Genomic DNA, 15,277 nt, shown 5'->3' with positions numbered 1-15,277 from the left:
AGCTTTACTTCTTCTTTTCCGATTTGGATTCCTTTTATTTCTTTTTCTTCTCTGATTGCTGTGGCTAAAACTTCCAAAACTATGTTGAATAATAGTGGTGAGAGTGGGCATCCTTGTCTTGTTCTTGATTTTAGAGGAAATGGTTTCAATTTTTCACCACTGAGAATGATGTTGGCTCTGTGTTTCTCATCTTTGGCCTTTATTATGTTTAGTTGAGTTCCCTCTATGCCTACTTTCTGAAGGGTTTTTATCATGAATCGGTGTTGGATTTTGTCAAAAGGTTTTTCTGTACGTATTGAGGTGATCATATGGTTTTTATTCTTCAATTTGTTAATATGGTGTATCACATTGATTGATTTGCATATATTGAAGAATCCTATCATTCCTGAGATAAACCCCACTTGTTCATGGTGTATGATCCTTTTAATGTGTTGTTGGATTCTGTTTGCTAGTATTTTCTTGAGGATTTTTGTGTCTATGTTCATCAGTGATATTGGCCTGTAGTTTTCTTTTTTTGTGACATCTTTGATTTCTGTATCATGGTGATGGTGGCCTCATAGAATGAGTTTGGGACTGTTCCTCCCTCTGCTATATTTTGGAGGAGTTTGAGAAGGATTGGTGTTAGCTCTTCTCTAATTGTTTGATAGAATTCACATATGAAGCCATCTGGTCTTGGGCTTTTGTTTGTTGAAAGATTTTAAATTACATTTTCAATTTCAGTGCTCGAGATTGGTCTGTTCATATTTTCTATTTCTTCCTGGTTCAGTCTCAGAAGGTTGTGCTTTTCTTAGAATTTGTCCATTTCTTCCAGGTTGTTCATTTTATTGGCATATAGTTGCTTGTACTAATCCCTCATGATTCTTTGTATTTCTGCAGTGTCCAATGTTACTTCTCCTTTTTCATTTCTAATTCTATTGATTTGAGTCTTCTCCCTTTTTTTCTTGATGATTGTGGCAGTGGTTTATTAATTTTACCTTCTCAAAGAACCAGCTTTTAGCTTTATTTATCTTTGAGATTGTTTCCTTCATTTCTTTTTCATTTATTTCTTATCTGATCTTTATGATTTCTTTCCTTCTGCTAACTTTGGGGGTTTTTTTGTTCTGTTTTCTCTAATTGCTTTAGGTGTAAGTTTAGGTTGTTTGAGATTTTTCTTCTTTCTTGAGGTAGGAGTCTATTGCTGTAAACTTCCTTCTTAGTACTTCTTTTATAGTATCCCATAGGTTTTCATTCATTGTGTTTTCATTGTCATTTGTTTCTAGGTATTTTTTTATTTTCTCTTTGATTTTTCAGTGATTTCTTAGTTATTTGTAGCGTATTGTTTAGACTCCATGTGTTTGTATTTTTTATATTTTTTTCTGTTATTGATATCTAGTCTCATAGCACTGTGATTGGAAAAGATACTTCATATGATTTCAATTTTCTTAAATTTACCAAGGCTTGATTTGTGACCCAAGATATGATCTATCCTGGAGAATGTTCCATGAGCACTTGAGAAGAAATTGTATTCTGTTGTTTTTGGATGGAATGCCCTATAAATATAAATTTCAATTAGGTCTATCTTGTTTAATGTGTCATTTAAAGCTTGTGTTTCCTTATTTATTTTCATTTTGGTTGATCTGTCCGTTCGTGAAAGTGAGGTGTTAAAAGTCCCCTACTATGATTGTGTTACTGTCAATTTCCCCTTTAACAGCTGTTAACATTTGCCTTATGTATTGAGTGCTCCTATATTGGGTGCATAAATATTATAATTGTTATATTTTCTTGGATTGATCCCTTAATCATTATGTAGTGTCCTTCTTTGTCTCTTTAATAGTCTTTATTTTAAAGTCTATTTTGTCTGATATGAGAATTGCTACTCTGGCTTTCTTCTGATTTCCATTTGCATGGAATATCTTTTTCCATCCCCTCACTTTCAGTTTGTATGTGTCCCTAGGTCTGAAGTGGGTCTCTTGTAGACAGCATATATACAGGTCTTGTTTTTGTATCCATTCAGCCATTCTGTGTCTTTTGGTTGGAATATTTAATCCATTTACATTTAAGGTAATTATCGATGTGTATGTTTCTATTACCCTTTTCTTAATTGTTTGGGGTGTTTTAGGTCTTCTCCTTTTCTTGTGTTTCCTGCCTAGAGAAGTTCCTTTAGCATTTGTTGTAAAGCTGGTTTGATGGTGCTGAATTCTCTTAAGTTTTGCTTGTCTGTAAAGGTTTTAATTTCTCCATCGAATCTGAATGAGATATTTGCTGGGTAGAGTAATTTTGGTTGTAGGTTTTTCCCTTTCATCACTTTAAATATGTCCTGCCACTCCCTTCTGGCTTGCAGAGTTTCTGCTGAATGATCAGCTGTTAACCTTATGGGGATTCCCTTGTATGTTATTTGTTGCTTTTCCCTTGCTGCTGTTAATATTTTTTCTTTGTATTTAATTTTTGATAGTTTGATTAATATGTGTCTTTGTGTGTTTCTCCTTGGATTTATCCTGTATGGGAGTCTCTGCGCTTCCAGTACTTGAGTGACTATTTCCTTTCTCATGTTAGGGAAATTTTCAACTATAATCTCTTCTATATTTCTCAGACCCCTTCTTTTTCTCTTCTTTTTCTGGGAACCTTATAGTTTGAATGTTGGTGTGTTTAATGTTGTCCTAGAAGTCTCTGAGACTGTCTTCAATTCTTTTCTTTCTTTTTTCTTTATTCTGCTCCCTGGCAGTTATTTCCACTTTTTTATCTTCCAGCTATCTTATCTGTCCTTCTTCCTCAGTTATTCTACTGTTGATTCTTTCTAGAGAATTTCTAATTTCATTTATTGTGCTGTTCATCATTGTTTGTTTGCTCTTTAGTTCTTCTAGGTCCTTGTTAAATGTTTCTTGTATTTTCTCCGTTCTATTTCCAAGATTTTGGATCACTTTACTATCATAACTCTGAATTCTTTTTCAGGTAGACTGCCTATTTCCTCTTTATTTCTTTGGTCTGGTGGGTTTTTACGTTGCTCCTTCATCTGCTGCATATTTCTCTGTCTTCCCATTTTGCTTAACTTACTGTGTTTACGGGCTTATTTTCACAAGCTGGAGGTTCGTAGTTCCCGTTGTTTTTGATGTCTGCCTGCAGTGGTTAAGGTTGGTTCATGGCTTGTGTAGGCTTCCTGGTGGAGGGGACTGGTGATTGTGTTCTGGTGGGTGGGGCTCAATCTTGTCTTTCTGTTGGGCAGGGCTGCATCCAGTGATGTGTATTGTGGTGTCTGTGAACTTATTATGATTTTAGGCAGCCTCTCTGCTAATGTGTAGGGTTGTGTTCCTGTCTTGCTAGTTGTTTGGCATGGGACATTCAACACTGGAGCTTGCTGGCCGTTGGGTGGAGCTGGGCCTTACCATTGGGATGGAGATCTCTGGGAGAGCTGTTGCCAATTGATATTACATGGGGCTGGGAGGTCTCTGGTGTCCAGTGTCCTGAACTTGGCTCTCCCACCTCAGAATCTTAGGCCTGACACCAGGACAGTCCACCGAGACCCTGTCAGCCACACTGCCAGGTATGTGGGGATTTTCTTGCCTTTTGGGATGTCTGAGGTCTTCTGCCAGCATTCAGTAGGTGTTCTGTAGGAGTTGTTGCACATGTAGATGTATTTTTGATATATTTGTGGGAGGAAGGTGATCTCCACATGTTACTCCTCTGCCATCTTGAAGGTCCCCCAAATGCTTTTTTTTTCCAGATGGTTTTCTTGATCAATGATCTTTTTTACCTTTCCTTTCCTGTTCATTGCCTGTGAAGCTGAGGCATCACCTGTTGCCCCATGTCGGGGGAGGAGGCACTCAGAGCAACTGTTCACAAGCTGTGGGTATTAACAGTGCTGTCTTCCAAAGAGCTTTGACATCCTTGATTGTTTATAGAAATTCATGGTGTCATTTCATACGCACTATGGAGAATAAACAGTACTAGACACTGGCTCTTTACTTTTATGAATGAGGAAGAGTTGTCTGTGAACAACATACAATTTCCACTCACTGTTCCACAGTTGAATGGTTGTCATGGAAAACTGAGTCATTTGAAGACCTCAAAGACTGAAAAGGCATAAAGTCTCATGAATCATGACTTGGGTAAAATAACGCCTCACTGAGAAAATAGCTCCTGGAAATGTCCTCAGCTGAGTAACATGTGGGCTGAGAGCATCACTTGGTCAGCTAATGCCCCATAAGGGGGCAGCGCCCAGCTGGTGAGATCATGAGTTTAAACAGGCACAGGACGGGTTGAATCAGCTCAGGACGTGCTGGGCAGCCAGATGGATTTTTGCTGGATTTGGTGGTGGTGGCTCTGGAAATGTGTACTTTCTTAATGTAGGTTAATTTTGTAAAACTACAAAATAATAAATAAGTGGTCTTAAAAAGAGCTCTATGTAATGAAACATCAAGTTATGTGCCCTGGGCCCTCCTTCTGTATCAAAATGCTATTATTTTATTTCTTTTTCTTGGAAGGAAAGATTGATTATATGTGTCTCAGTGGGGTGTGTGAGTGTGTGTGTGTGTGTGTGTGTGTGTGTGTGTGTGTGAGAGAGAGAGAGAGAGAGAGAGAGAAGGAAAGGGAGAGAGGGAACATGATGCATAAGTAACCCACATTTGAGAACAGGACGGGTCTGGTTTTTCAGCTAATAACAGGGTAACTGTTTCCTTGGCTGATTTCAGGGACAGAATTATGTTCTCACAAGTGCACAGTATCCCACTGTAGAGACCTCTCCCTCCTGCGTGGTAAGTCTGGCATTTCCTAAAGTGTGTGAGGAACACCAGCTTGGTCTTGCTAGTAGGCATTGAGCACAATAGTTCTTCTGTGGTCAAAGAAGACGGGAAAATGATGAGCTAGAAAAAAATGTGTGAAAAGGTCTTTGTTGTACTTTATTCCTTGAACTTTGGGCTAATGGGGCACCAGAGTCCTTACGTGGGAATGCACTCAGCCGTGTTATTTGATCAGGGAACTGCTGGTGCAGAGCACAACTCTGTCTTCCAGACTCACATTCGCAGGAAGACACCTGTGAGCTGTTTCTCCGGTTTTTCTTTGGAAGGACGGCACGGAGAAGGAAAAGGTGTAGGGCCTGGGGGCCTGATTGTGCTTTGCCTCTGCTGGGCTCCCAATACCTGAGAAAGGCCATGATTCAGGAGGACTTGCTTTCCCTGAAGCAGGGACAAATTCCACCCTGAGGCCACAGCCAGTGTCCAGAAGGAAGCAACTGCTGCATAAAGTAGGAAATGCCAACATCGTTTGTCCTGAACTAGAATCTCTTTCTGGCGCTTTCAAATTATTTTCATTTTTCTGAAAATCAGCTTTATGTTTCAGAAGCTGGGAGCCACTGATGCTCCTGGCCTTAGGTGTTCTACAGATTGATGGGCAGTTCAGGGTCACACAATGAGTTGTCACTTCCATGTATCAGGTGGTCATTGGATATGTTTCTTTATAGCAATGTCATTCATAGGACCTCCCATATGGGGAGTTAGTTTTCAGACTCCTCGGTTTGGCCCGTGTGGGCGGGATGGGAAAAACACATGCTCTTCCTCCAGTCAGCAACACCAGAATGGGCCAATTTCAATGAAATGGAACTCTTGAGGGGACAAGAAGTCACCCAAGCTTACAGGAAGTCAGCTGTTCTCTGCCATACCCCTTTCCTTCGGCCCCCAGCAGCTCTCATCTTAACAGCAGCCCAGGACAGAGAAGGTCTAATGGGTGCTTTTTCTAAAAAGAGAAATGGTTTATTTACTGGTTCTGAAGTCCCCTCCTCCCCTTGAAAAGACAAGGGCAGGTCTTAAAATCTCTCTCTGCCCGAGTTCACTTTGGTGACAAAGTCATCTCACATCCCTGCTTCCAAGGATCGCAAACATGTGATTACCTGAGTTCTGCGCCCTCCCTGGGGTTGAAGAAGTCATTTCCTGAGCTGTCACACAGTGCCACCTGCTGGCCTGGAGAATCCACATCGACAAGGTCGCCCATCGCTCTTAGGGGCACAGGCTGTAGGGCCCGCTGGCATTTTTAGAATATGGCTCCTGGCCTCTGTGGCCAACACTTACACGTGTCATCGTAGGTCAGTGGGTAACCCTCAGCTGCAGTTATGCACATCAGGAGGTTGAGTTTGTACGACTCGCCCAAGGTCAGTGCTGGAGACCACCTGTTGTGCCCTGCTTCCAGGGAAACCAGCCAAAGGGCTTTTTGCCAATCATCCCCCTTCTGGGGCCCTCCTGGTCTCAGGGCCCACCAACGGAGTATGAGGCCAGCCAACCCAGGTCTCCTACAAACCTCTGCCCGCCAGGAGCCGGAGGACCTCTAGTGGGGCTGGGAGGGAGGCTTATGGCCAGGAGAGACTCTGGTACTTGACCCAGGCCCAGAGCAGGTAGAAGAGAGATGACTAGATCCACTAGCATGTATTCTGAGGCAGGATATCTGCCCCACAGTGGCACTGAAGTGGTCATTCGGAATAAGGTTCAGTGTGCCTGTGTGCTTACTGCAGTGTGTATGTGCATGGTGTGCGTGGATGTATGTGTATGTATGCGATGTCCATGCATGTGTGTAATCTCCTTTAAAACAGGGGATGAGGGCTCTGGATATCTTTCATTGACACACCCAGTGCTCCCTAAGCTATCTGTACAGAGAAAGGGGAAGTTCACAAGCCACAGTGCTGCTCTGTCCTCTTTTGGGATTTCTCTCTTGTTGGCCCACCTCCCATTAGTGTACGATGTGAGCTGTGAGGCTCTCGCTGGGCAGATCCCCTGCCCGTGAACAGAGGATCATGGTGGGCCAGGGCCCTCCTTGACAGGCCTTTTCCTTCTGTGCATGGCAGAAACTTCCAGATCTGCTCCAACCAGCCTGCATACATCCATCTTTTTAGGATGTGGCTGGGGACTTGCCATTTTTTAAAATACATGTTGCACATTTGACAATGCCGTTTGGAACAGTGTATCTGACAGTATAACCTATCATACTTTAATCACATCCATGAAAATCATCACGAAGCTCATTTAAAAGTTTTATTAAAAATCACGGTTGAAAAAAAGTCCAGTGACAAAAGATTGCTCTTCTGAAATGAATGTAGAATATGATGCCCGGATCGACAGGTAGAGTGTGTGCTCTTTGAGAGTCTGGGGGCCTGATAAACCGGCGGTCACCCCTGCATGTGAAAACCCAGGTGCGGTTGCACTCATTGGGATGGGGTAAATGTGAAGTCACCATGCAAAGAACAAAGGCAAGGCTGGTACCAGCAAGTGCAGGGGAAGGACATGCTCAAACGAAAAGCACTTGTAAGTATGTTAACCACAGAATGAACTCTGTTTCTGTTACAAAAACTTTTGGTCCCACTGAGGTGACAAAGTGTGGCATCAGCAGACAATTGGTACTGGCCAGGGCCGTGTGCCTGATGTGCTGTCCTTTTGTTCCCGCTAAACATGGACCAAAAGGTGAAGGCACGTGGAGTGAGCCCAGACCCAGGTAAAGACGTGGTTAGAACCATCAGAAGGGCAGCATGCATGTGAAAGCCCAGCCCTGCAGTAAGCCCTAAGCTTCCAAATTTTGCTCATTTACAGCATAAATCCTTCCACAAAGGTGTCGCCTTTCCCTATGTGCCTTCCTCTGTGACCCCATGGAAAAGAACAGTTATGCGTAACGCAGGACACAATTTTCACTAGACAAGTCTTGGGCGAGCGGCCACAGTGAAAATTCTACACACAGGCCTCTTTCCACTAGGGGGAAAAGCGGAGCACAGAGCGGAGGGGAGTGCTGGCTGCCTCCTGGGCGGGGCATCTCTTGCCCAATCACATTCTAGATGGTCTTTATCCCCAGACTCCTGGGAAGGGTGTTGAGCTGCCAGACAGTGTGGAAAACCCCACTGGAAAGAAGGCAAGAGCTCTACATGTTTTTGACATGCATGCCCTCTATTCCTGTAAGTGTGTGGCCTTGCTACAGACACACTTTGGGGGTAGAAGAAGGACCCTGGGAGTTCAGCAGTGTGTATGGATGGTCTCTTTCTCAGATGCCATTACTGCTTTATACAGCCCTTTCTGTGACGATTCTACAAACAACCTGACCACAGAGACTGTGCCACTCATCTTTATCATCTCAGGGACTCTAAATGTGCATTGCCATTGTTTTGAGTATCTGCTCAGCACACAGGGATCCCCTCTTTAACACGATGATTAAACCACCATGTGGCAAAAATGCATGGGTGGCTTCTGAAAGTTTCTTAACACCAGTTCTACCAGTAGACTCATGTCTTCTGCTGGCTAAGCTGGGGTGCCGACTGCTGCCTTTCTCCGTGCCTGGCTCCCCTGTCACGAGTGGGGCCTCCTCTCTGGCCATAGGCTGGATTTACACTTTAAAACGTCTTAGGTACCGCTGAAGACAAGATGGTCTGAGTTTATGTGTCTCGACTGACCTAAGAAGGATGGCTACAGCAAATCTGACATCAATGGGCTGATGATCTGCATGAGATCAAACATTAGACAAGGATTAACTAAGACTCAGGGACTAGAAAAAAATTTCTTGGGTCTTGTATCTTCAACCCAAAGTCACACTCAATGAGGTTTACTTGTGGAGAGGGTCAGGATCTGTGGCTTTATTGTGAATTAATACTTGCCTTAGAAACTCCTCTTTAGATCGCCTTGGCCCAAGTTGTCCCTCACTATGAATACAGAAAAAGTCAGGGAATTCTGGCTGCAGCCCCTCTTTAGGGGAGAGCAAGCTTGGACCACACTAAGCAGACGACAGCCCACTGCACCCTGCTGTCTGTCCTAGGTCAGACCTGAGATGACAGACATCCTCTTCCCTACTGGGTCTCCACGAAGAACTTTATTTATTAGTCTCCAGTCAAGTACAGTCTTCAGAGAGGCTTTTGTGGGGGAAGTAAGCCAAGCCAATTCATTCCAACAGGCTCCAGTTTTCATATAGATGTGAGTCTTCTGCCTCAGAACACACAGAGCAAAAGCAGTATTCAGACTTTCTATTTTCCCTTAACTGGGCTACAGGCTTAGAAATTGCAGTGGTCCAGCCTGATTTTTTTAAGCCTCAAAACACTTTTATTGGGGAACGTTTTTCAGTGGCAGGGCTCAATCTTGGGACCTCTAGGAGCCATGCTCTGGAGGCAGTCAAATCTCTTCTCCTCTCCCTTCCTTCCCTCCACGGCAGGCATCACAAGCCAAGGGCACCCTCTGGCCACTGAAAATGCAGCCGAAATGGGCAGGAGGGTTCAGCACCCCATGGTGATGCTGGGTATTCAAATGCAGCCCAGGAGCCCAAGAACTGAAAAGACAGAAAGAAATTTGCAAACAAATCCTGCAAATAACCTGCCACTCGGACAAGGAACACGCACGAATCCATGGGACCCTTGGTCCTGGTGTCCACCTGTCTTCCCACCGCTCCTCTGGGACAGGCTGCTTTGTGGAGGGCGTGTTCCAGGACAGGCTTTGGGGAACCACGGTCAGTGGAACGTTCCATCTGAGCTGGCTCTCCCGGGCGGAGGAAGATGGAGACTCAAGATCAAAGCACTGGAATAGTCTTCCCTCGACTGCTCGTTTGCTCAAAGGCAGCCACAGACGGGCACGGGAGCCGTCAGTTAACCACATCGTAGTAGTAATTGCGCAGCCGCAGTTCCACTGCTACAAATCCAGGCCTGTTCTCCACGCTGCAAAGGGAAGAGGGGCATTATTGTTTGTTCTCAATGCCTGTGAAAAAGTGCTGGTCACAGCAGGGGCCTTTGCAGGCCAAGTGCTAGTGGAGTCGCGGCGCCCCGCTTCCTCATGAGCCTGCGGTCACACTGCATCCCTGTTCTAAGTGTGGCTGACCAGAAGCCTCGGGGCAATACAGTGTTAGGCCCAGCCCAGACCTAAAGAACCCAATCTGCATTCAACAAGGTCCCTAGGTGACCCCTGTCCACCTTAAAGATGGGAAAGTTTTGTTCTCAGAGTCAGGATCTTTTAACCGCAGCTTCAGAGACTGTCTCCTTATGACCTAGCAAAACAGAACATGTCTGAAAATACTTAGTTGGCCAGTGTGCTGCAGATATATATTTAACGTTTGACTCAATCTTTTTTTAAAAAAAATGTGGACACAATTTAAACTTCCCCTCCCCACACTCCAATCAGATGGCTCTGGGTTTTCTGAAAAGATGCTGCTATTCTAAACCTTAACGTGGCAAGGCCTTACTTCTGTCACTGTTGGCAGGTGAGGCGATGATGTATATAAACCATGGGTAAAAGTTATTTTTTAACAACTTGCAACCTCTAAACAAACTTTTAGAGACATCTCTGCTTCCTCTAACATGGGAATCCTGAACAGAATCAGTTGGAAGCAAGTATTTCTTAAAATTCGGAGAGTCTATCCTTGCTTGGAAGTTAATTTTATTTTGCAAGATTTTTGGTTATATTGCAAGTGGGTAGAACTGCCCAAAAAGTGACATAGAACTTGAGGTTAAACTGCATGAACTGTCCACATTCAAACTTTTTGAGCTACAACAACTGTGATTTCATATGGTTCAGTCTAGATATAAGAGAACAGCCAGGGACCACACCTGGGAACCAAGAATCATTTACTGTTATAAGGGCAGGGTGGCTTCTACAGAACCAAAATAGGTCGTTTTGTCAAATGGCATCAAACAAATGGTTGCACCTACAGCTTTCAAGAGCAGGCAATAAAACTGCGTAAAAATATCAGCCATCTGGGGTCATGTCTATAGACCACACTCACTGTGGGAAGATGTCTCTGGCCACCAAATTGTGTTGCAGGAGGGAACGTGATGGCCAAGCCTGGGATGCAGGACCATGTGTGGAAACCTGTGTCCGCGCAGAAGGAAAGCCTCCCTCCTGCTACTAAACTTCAAGTCAAAGAACACAACTTCAACATCTTTGCCAAACAGGGTGTTCTACTCCTACCATGGGGATCCGAATGCACATAGAGTCCCTTTGAGTCTTGCTGTGAGGGTTTCATCCGCCCAGCAGCCTAGCACCAAGCAAACAAACTAGTGTAAGAAAACAGGAGTACACACTGGCCCTCAGCAAAGACACCTGGTCAGGTTTCCCAGGGAATCTCTCCTTTATACCATGGGTGAGGCTGCCTCTAGGACAACACTGAGCTTCTGCAGAGGAGGGTGGCCAAGTGTCCTGTGTGTGTGCTGGCGCCCTGGTCACTTCCGACTACCTGGGTCTGGGGTGCTTTTTCCGCTCTGACCCTCGTGCCCAGTGGGGCCATTTCCGGCACTCAAGCTCCTCAACCTGCATTTCTCGGTTGGAATGCCCCTCCCTAGAAGAGGCCAATATGGACTCTCCAATGGAAGTATGACCCTCCCCCCAAAATTCTCTACTCTCATTCAAAGCTCCCTGAAGTTTGCTCTATAGCACCCATCAGAATACATAATCATGCGTTTATGTCGGGGTTAATTTGTTTCCTGTTTGCCTAGCCCAGGATTGTAACCTCCATGAGGAAAGTGGCAGGGAAATAACTGCCCTCTCCCTTGCTGACCCTGGGTCACTTCTAGATAATAATGAGATTCTTCACTTCCACTCTCAGCTACAGTTGTGGAAGATGCTTCCCGGGGCATTGCAGAATCCCAGGTGGCACCTGGAAGCACCTGAAATATCCATCATCCTGAAGATACTCTTGCAAGATCAGCTGTCATATCTGAGAAAAAACCTGAACCTCGAAGTATCAAATCTATTGGCAGATATATGAGCTCCCCCAGATTACAGACCTGCATCATTGCCACGTTGCAAGGGCGCTATACGCACACTTCAGTGTCAGAGGGACACAGACCATGGCTTGAGGGTTTCCCCATGATTCATGTCCAGGCTGCCAAACCCAAGCAAGGTCAAAGGCCACGTCCCTGATTCTTAGGTGCGGTGTGTTTCTCTGGCCAGCTGAGCTGCCCTGGACATCACCTGACTACAATGTCACATGTGCTCTACCAGGCAGGCCATGTGAGGCCCCTCAGTTCAGACTCTAGGGCCACTGTTCCAAGTTCTGAGTTGCTTCTCGGGAAGTGCTACCTTGGCCAATCCATCTGTGAGCTGCCCACTATCCGTGGTCATGCCTCACTCTGAAAGGTGATCAGGAATTAGGAAGTATGACATCCCCCTGCTAAGTACCTCCGCCATCCACTCATGCCAAAATAGCACGTATCACCAGACCAGAGCCTTAAGAATATTTTTTTCCTTTGACCACCCCTCCACCCTTTGGCCAATATTATCTACGTTTAAATTTTGATATCCTGAATCAGACTAATTGTCTATACTCTTTAGACTAAAGAATATAAGTGTGTGGTCCAGGAAGCAAGACCTCTCCCCCCATTGTTTGTTTGTTTAGAAAGGAGCCCATCCCTGATTCATGAAAAGACAGAATTCATGCTCCTTTTTAGTGCTCAGCAATGCTATCTGCCTCCAGAGCACTGGGCTAAATGGTAGCAAGGGCTGGGTACTCACTCATAGGTCCAGCACAGGGTCATCAGCTCGTACATCTCTCTCGGACACCCTGAAGGGCACCCCATCCTCTCTCCTTTCTCCAGCATAGCAGAAACTTCACTGCCTTTCATTCCCTAAGACATGCAAAATATTCTTGACCTTTTCAAACATAGCATGCAGCAAAACAAAACAAATACATCCTACCCCCCAAAAGAAACAAAAGAGTACATGCTGTGTGATTTTAACTACATAAAGTACAAAAAATAGGAGCACTTAATCTATTTTTTAAAATATTTATTTATTTGTTTGGCTGCTCTGGGTTTTAGTTGCAGCACACGGGATCTTCATTGTTGCGTGCAAGATCGTTAGTTGCGGCATGTGGGATCTTTTTAGCTGCGGCATGCAGGATCTAGTTCTCTGACCAGGGACCGAACCTGGGGCCCCTGCATTGGGAGCGTGGAGTCTTAACCACTAGACCACCAGGGAAGTACCAGGAGCACCTAATCTATGACGCTAGAAGTCACATGGGTTATCCTTGGGGTAAGTTTTGTGTGTGCAGGGGGAAAGGGAGGCTTCTGTTCTGTTTCTTCATTTGGGGGCTGGCTTCATGGGTGTGCCCCAATTGTGAAAATCCATCAAGCTGTGTCCTAGGATTTGTGCACTTTTCAGTATATATATATGAAAAAAAATCTAAAAAAAGGTAACAGCTGCAAATTTGATAATGGGAATAGCCATTATTTCTATTTCAAATCTAATAAATGGTGATTTGGGTATATATTTGATGAGATAAAATTTATATTTTAAGGCAAGACAAGAAAAAATTTAACATAAAATTCTGTGTCTGTTTGGACATTCTCCCTCCCTCCCTACTGTGCAGTGTGCACCTGCATTACACATTAACCAGAGCTCCTCAAAGATGGGAGTGCCTGCTTGGCCATAAAGATCACTTTTTTTCCTTTCTTCTGACACTAGCACTGTAACTTCTTTAAAAAATAGTGTTCATTCCTAGCTCTGTAGGTCATGGTGACTTGCCGTTCCCTTTGTACATGTTTACCTGGACTATGTATCCCTAGTGACCTTTATGTAAAATATCAGTATGTCATTTTGATGTATGATCCTTTGTCTCACAAATGTATATGACTGTGCCTTCAACTTCTAAAAGTGGAACAGTTCTCAGAGCTTTCCGAGAATCTGCTTCCTGGGTTATAATCCTCAGTTTGGCTCAAATAAAATTCCCTTTTACCCTTCTTAACTTGATAGTTAATTGAATTTTCATTGGCATATTTTATGCATATTTATATGTGTAATACACAATTTTAAAAACCCACATACTGTCCAGATAGCTTCGAATATTTCTTTCAGTTTAGAATAAAGTGAGATCATATTAACCCCCCACTCTCAAAAGATAAAGACTCAGAAAGGGTGTCCATATTTGATGATTTTCAGGGTCCTTTAACGATAATCTGGGGCTTATCTGTTCTGATGGTCTGTTAATTAGGAAATGAAACACAAGTAGCTCACCCTATATGGCTTCTGCCCGTAGGAAAATGCTTCCCACATTAACACTCCAAAGCTCCAGACGTCACTCTTGCTGGAGAACTTGTAGTAGTTGATGCATTCTGGAGCGTACCACTTCACGGGCCACTTCCCGTGGGTCTGGGCCTGAAAACCAAGCACATAGAGATGTTTCATTAAGAATAAAATGGTGGACACCATGTTTGTTCATAGCAGCACTATTCACAACAGCCAAAGGTGGAAGCAAACCAAATGTCCATCGACAAATGAATGGATAAACAAAATGGGGTATATTGATACAGTGGAGTATCATTCAGCCTTAAGAAGGAAAGGAACTCTGATACATGCCACGACATGGATGAACCATGTGGTTACCTTTAATTATGCTCAGTGAAGTAGGCCAGTCAAGTCACTAAAGGACAAATATTGTATGATTCCACTCATCTGATGCCCCTGGAGTAGTCCCATTCATAGAGACAGAAAGTAGAATAATGGTTGCCTGGGGCTGTGGAGAGAGGGTGGGATGGGGAGTAGCTGTTTAACGGGTACAGAGTTTTGGTTTGGGAAGATGAAAAGAATTCTAGAGATTGGTTGTGAGCAAAGTGAATGTACTGAACATTACATTGTCTTTAAACTGTACCCTTAAAGACAGTTAAGATGGTAAAATTTATGTTATGTGCATTTTACCATAATTTTAAAAAAAGAAATAAAATCATGACTCACAAAATGCCTGTGTGTATATATCTGGTCTGAATCTTAAAAATATGTTAAAACTTAACATCTTACATTTTAAATATTTAAATATATATTTTTAAGGTTGACTGAATTTTTTGTATTTTTTAGTCTCTTTCTCTTACCTCTTCCTTTGTCTACTCACAGCTTCTTGGAGCTTGGCGTGGCAATGCAAGAGTCAGGCCTGAATAGTACTTCATGGTTTTGCTCCAAGAAATACTAGGCTGTTCATAATATATTTAACTATTACTGTACATTTGTCTACAGCTTTAAGCCAACACTGTTTTGGGGGAGATGGTTTGCTAGTATCATTTAAAACAAAGTTGTAAACTTTCTAATTTAAAAAAGCAAGTGCTAGTAAAGAGATAAAAATCTTGCCTAGCGAAACTCTTTCTTTGCGGTTTAGGGTTCAGCGTGGTGTAGTGAAGTCTTGATACCTCTCATGGAAGTCACTCTAACCTGGGTGACATCTCTTGAAGTGGAGGGAGGGAGGTGAGTTGCTCTACGGTGGCCAAAGGAGACAACTCGGGGATATCAATCTGAGACCACAGGTGCTAGGGCACTTCTCTAAATGACACACTGCTTATATGTCTGTCTCATTCGTGTTATGTATTATTTTTAGATTTTGA

At 43.6% G+C, this 15,277-nt stretch overlaps 1 protein-coding gene across 4 annotated transcripts in view; it reads right to left on the bottom strand.

Moving 5' to 3' along the window:
- Positions 1–8,783: 8,783 nt before the first annotated feature.
- The window catches only part of SYK (spleen associated tyrosine kinase), a 93,455-nt gene continuing 86,961 nt past the window's right edge, over positions 8,784–15,277 (bottom strand). For all 4 annotated transcript variants that reach the window (XM_067039805.1, XM_059071507.2, XM_067039803.1 and 1 more), the window contains 3 exons: positions 13,923–14,063; positions 12,423–12,535; positions 8,784–9,634 (listed from right to left, as the gene is read on the bottom strand). In XM_067039805.1, the coding sequence (XP_066895906.1) occupies positions 9,562–9,634; positions 12,423–12,535; positions 13,923–14,063 (327 nt within the window). In that variant the 3' untranslated portion in view covers positions 8,784–9,561. The remainder of the gene's footprint in view (positions 9,635–12,422; positions 12,536–13,922; positions 14,064–15,277) is intronic.

The sequence above is a fragment of the Kogia breviceps genome, chromosome 8 (assembly GCF_026419965.1).
Source record: "Kogia breviceps isolate mKogBre1 chromosome 8, mKogBre1 haplotype 1, whole genome shotgun sequence".
Taxonomy (NCBI): Eukaryota; Metazoa; Chordata; class Mammalia; order Artiodactyla; family Physeteridae; genus Kogia; species Kogia breviceps.
This window is presented reverse-complemented; position numbering and strand designations above follow the sequence as displayed.